The sequence below is a fragment of the Arachis ipaensis genome, chromosome B02 (genome assembly GCF_000816755.2).
Source record: "Arachis ipaensis cultivar K30076 chromosome B02, Araip1.1, whole genome shotgun sequence".
NCBI lineage: Eukaryota > Viridiplantae > Streptophyta > Magnoliopsida > Fabales > Fabaceae > Arachis > Arachis ipaensis.
Genome location: NC_029786.2, coordinates 98,717,302 through 98,722,325, shown reverse-complemented (window position 1 = coordinate 98,722,325; position 5,024 = coordinate 98,717,302). Strand labels below are relative to the sequence as shown.

General features: G+C 32.0%; 1 protein-coding gene across 1 annotated transcript; it reads right to left on the bottom strand.

Annotated features, from left to right (window-relative positions):
• LOC107625906 (cytochrome P450 83B1-like) lies at positions 7-2,020 on the bottom strand. Its single transcript, XM_016328637.2, has 2 exons — positions 1,090-2,020; positions 7-874 (listed from the first exon to the last, which is right to left on the bottom strand). Exons 1-2 carry the CDS (start codon positions 1,987-1,989, stop codon positions 263-265), a joined length of 1,512 nt encoding a protein of 503 aa, XP_016184123.1. The 5' UTR covers positions 1,990-2,020; the 3' UTR covers positions 7-262.

The window sequence follows — 5,024 nt, the reverse complement described above, 5'->3', positions numbered from 1 at the left end:
TTACATATAAAACTCCTTTCAAATAAAAATGAAAAAGAAAAAGAAAATGACATAAGTGTAATAATAATCTCTTTAATCGAATAAGGTTACTAGTGCAAACAAATTAAACTCTAAATGGCGGTTATTGCTAGAAATTGCCTCAAACCCGTTTTGCTGCATTTCAAATGGCGGTGTTACACCTAGCGCCACTAAATAATTTAATGACGGTTATAAACGGCCGCAAAAGCCTCCAAAATTGAACTGGTGATGTAGTGAGATACCATTATTCCTTCTTAGTTTTGGCAATAAGGTAAAGAGGATTCTTCTTATGTTGAGCCAACCCTGGCAAAGCTTCAACATCAACATCTTCATTGTTGACCCCTTCGGGAAGTTCCCAATCAAAGGAATAAAGAAGATTAGCAAGGATAAGGTCAAGTGCTACAAGTGCCATATGCATACCTGGGCAAATTCTACGACCCGCACCAAATGGAATTAGCTCAAAATCTTGACCCTTAAAATCAATTGAACTTCCCAAGAATCTCTCAGGATAAAACTCTTCTGGATTTTCCCATGCTTCAGAGTCTCTATGAATAGTCCATGCATTTATATAAACTATAGTCTTAGCTGGAATTTCGTAGCCATCTATAGTGCACTTTTCAGTTGTTTCTTTTGGCATAAGTAATGGTCCTGGTAGGTATAATCTTAATGTTTCTTTCATCACAGCTTTAAAATAGATACACTTTTGAATATCTTCTTCTTTTAAGAAATATTTTTGACCTCCAAAGTTTTTAATTTCTTCTTGAACTTTCTTCATTACTCTTGGATTTTTTATTAGTGCTGTCATAGCCCAAACTGCTGTGGCTGCAGTTGTATCAGTTGCTGCTACAATTATATCCTATAAAAAAAATAAAACAAAGAAAAATATATTTAAATGAAAGGGGTCTTTTGTAATTAATTTTTTTTGGAGGGAGGGAGGACTAACAAGCTTCACCATTTATATAAAGTATAGGAAGAATTTCACATGTTCCTGAAATACTAGTATTTATTTCAATAGTACAAACCAATAATCTCCATAAATAAGAAATTAATGTAAAGGAAAATAGTACAAACCGATAATACTGCTTTGATGTGATCATAAGTGAGATCAAAGGAAAATGAATGTTGTTTCTTCAATTGAAGCAAGACATCAATAATGTCTTCTCCCTCTGAAATGTCTTTATTAGGATTCATGTGTTCATCAATAACTTCTTGGCAGAACTCATCCAACTCCTTGAAAATTCTATCAAGACGGGCATGAAGTCCTTTGAGTCTATCAATCCAACCCAAGAAAGGTATATAATCCGAAACAAAGAGAGTAATCAACATGGCTTGGAACTCATTGAACAAACTATGGAACTTACTCCTTTCAACTCCTTCATCTTCATACCTTCTCCCAAAGGCAATCCTACATATAATAGTGCTTGTTAGAGCCATTAATACCTCATTCAAATTTGTCACCTTTTCTGATGAAGCATGGCTTGATATTTTCTTGATCAATTGCCTGACCTCAAACTCTCTTATTGAGGAAAAGCTTGAGACACGCTTAGCACTAAGGAGATGAGAAACACATAACTTTCTAATCTCTCTCCAATAATCATTGTTTTGGGAAAAGAACATCTCCAATCCATTATAGGAAAGTTTTTGTTGAGCAATCAAGTTTGGTCTTCCAGCAAATTCACGATCATGGTTTTTCAATGCTTCCTTGGCCAACTTAGGGGATGAAATAACAATTACTGGCCTTAGACCTAACTGAAGGGAGAATATAGGGCCATATTTCTTTGAGAGTTCAAATAGTTGAAGATAAAGGGAAGAATTATTTAATTGGTGAAGATTTCCAATTATTGGAAGGCCTCTAGGACCTGGTGGAAAGGCTTTGTTCTTGTTAACAAGTGTTCTTTGTTTTTGAAAGAAGAAGAAAAATAAGGACAGAGGAAGAGTAAGAAATAGAAGGAAGATAAGTGGTGGCACCATTTTGGCCGTGACTAATTATGGTTATGAAAAGTTTTTTACTTATACATTGTTGCTTTCTTGATCGAGTGTTTAGATATTTATAAGTTAGAAGTGCCATCATTTTTTTTTGTTAGATGGATTGGACAACTCCCAATTTTAGGTACCTCAAATGGATTGAACAACTTCCAATCCTAAGTACAACACTGTTGGGAATAAGGAGTATGACCACAATCCAATCAATCATGTGTCAAATAATTTGTTATTGTTATTATATTAAAATGTTAATATAATAAGGTCCTTGATTAAATTTAGAGATTTATCATTGTGATAGTAATCATAATATTGAGAGATAAATCTTTTATAATTTAATCTAAATTGTTCTTGGTCATAGGATTATTAAAAAGGACATTAATAATCCGGAAAGATCAATATATATATAATGGTCTTCATTGGATGAAGATTAATAGATCTCATTTATTAAATTATATATATAGATGGTGCATATAGAGATATGACTATTGAACTGACTCACTTTGAGAATTCCTAATGGTTATAATTACCGTATATTTGTCAATAGGATATTCTCAAGATGAACACAGTAATAGAGTTTCCTTTGACCTGCGACTGTCATAGTAATTAACAATGTATTTATTATACTTTGATTCCGGACACCTAATACCCCAGGGTGCTAGTTGAATGGATATTGGGTATGATTTAAATACTTGTAGAATTAATGATTAGTCAATAAGGAATCTGTCAACTCTCGGTAAAGAGTTTGAATTCTATGATTATAATGACTGAGATTAATAAAACCTTGGCCAAGGGGATTGAATGAATGAAGAAGTGAGTTTCTTAGGTCATTCACAGTTCATTATTATAATGGTAACAAGTTAGAGTTTGACAATTAAACCATACTCTAAGGGTTAACCAAGAGCTGGAAAGATGGAAGGAATTATACTTTGTTCTTCTAAGGTTCTTAGTAAAAATATATTACTTCATACTATCGGGTCGTTGAGGAGTGTTGTTAGACGCCAACCTTGATTAGTAAATTTAGTATGACTAATTTACTACCCGCTTAGTATTGAACCTATGGGGTCACACACTAACGAGTGTTCTAATCTTTGCTGTAGAATTATTTAATTATTAATTTAATTTGATCAAATAAATAATTATATTAATTCAAATGGAATATTATTATATTTTTTGCTAACACCAAGAATATAATAATAATATGATAATTGAGAATATTAAATGAGATTTAAGAATAATTAGTTATTCTATTTCTGAATTTGAATTATAAATTTGGATGAGATCCAAATCGATTATGTTTTAAATTGTTATGATATGATTCATAAAATTTGAAGGATTCAGATTTGGAATTTAAAGATATGATTTAAATTTGAATTGAGAATCAAATTTAAAATCAGTAACAAATCTCATACTATATATATGTATGCCAAGAGTAGAGGAATCATGAGAAAGACAGAGGGAATAACAAGGGTTGTTATTCCTTTACCTCTACGCACATAAATGTATGTGAGTCTAATTCTTGGAGAAGAATTTTATGGTGTGCAAAGAGTTGCAAGAGGTTTCTCAATTTAGATCAGATATCCATTAGTCAAGGAGTTGACAGCAAAGGTTGGTCTCGGTGTGGATACGCATAGCGCCTTCGTACTATCGAAGGAGAAAAAGATTTTTACGAGCGTACTCAGGTATTTAGATCTGATCTACTATATATTTATTATTGGAATAAAGTTTAAGCACAAAATAGATTTTTAAGGATTACTTTATTTTCTTCCGCTGTGCGTGTTATGAACACATGGTAATCCTTCAAACACACATATCCACACGCTCCTTACATACTTACCATTTTTTCTTCTTCGGTTGCAGTTGAGGAGTTGAGCCCGAGACCTTTGAGATGGGGAGGGAACGGAATGCCGTGTGAGTTAAGACTCATTAACAAATGCCATCATTTGAGTTTTATTAAGATTGTAAAATGGCCTAAATTTGCCGGGTCGATCCACCAAGCCTACTATAAAAACTATTCGAGCTGAAATTTTGAATTTTTTTCTTTTTTTTTTTTACCAAAGATAGGAGACTCGAACTCGCAACCTTTTAATTGAGTATGGAGAGACTATGCCATTTGAGCTATAACTTATTGGCAAAATTTGGAAAGATAGGAGACTCGAACCCGCAACCTCTTAATTGAGTATGGGAAGTTTATGCCATTTGAGCTATTACTCATTGGCGAGCTGAAATTTTGAATTTGTGAAACAAAAATATCAAATTCATACCATCAGATCCACAGAGTTTGGGACGAGGCGCCGGCCATTTGAGCCCAAATTTTTTTTCTTTTTACAAAGGAAAAATGACTACTACAAAAAAAATATATATTGATATTTATTAGCTTTTTAGAGTAGTTTTGATATTTGATGCTTTCAATAACAAAATGGTGAAGTTCTGAATGCTAAAGCAAATAATATTTCTAAGTAGATGTGTTGGTTTGTTATAGATAGTATCAAAATCGAATTTGGATATTCTAAATTTTAAATTTTTATTTTAGAGAGTAAAGTGTGATCTCTCATCTTTAAATAATTTTTTTTTCATATTTTTTCTTAATCTCATTCATAAAATAAATGGTGAGAAATTATATTTTATTTTCTAAAATAAAATTCAAAATTTAAAGAATTCAAATCCATCCGAATAATATTCAGCTCAATGTGCCAATGAGATATGGACGTTGGACCCAATAAAAAAGTGGAATGTAAAGTGTCACTTTGATTGAAAAGGAAAGGAAACATGCCTTATAAAAATATGGAAATCTTTCTTTATGAACGCGTTTTAATTGGTATGTGTGGCGGCTTTGCCATAATTCCTACCACTAATAACAAAATCTTGAGACTCAATGTCAAAGCATACAATATCCTCAAACAGGTGAGTTGGGCTATGTTACACTATATACCCTAAAAGCTAGCCACTATATATTTGAATATATTTATAAACATTAATTTACAATAATTTTTATAACTAAATAATCAACCTCAAATTTATTTTAA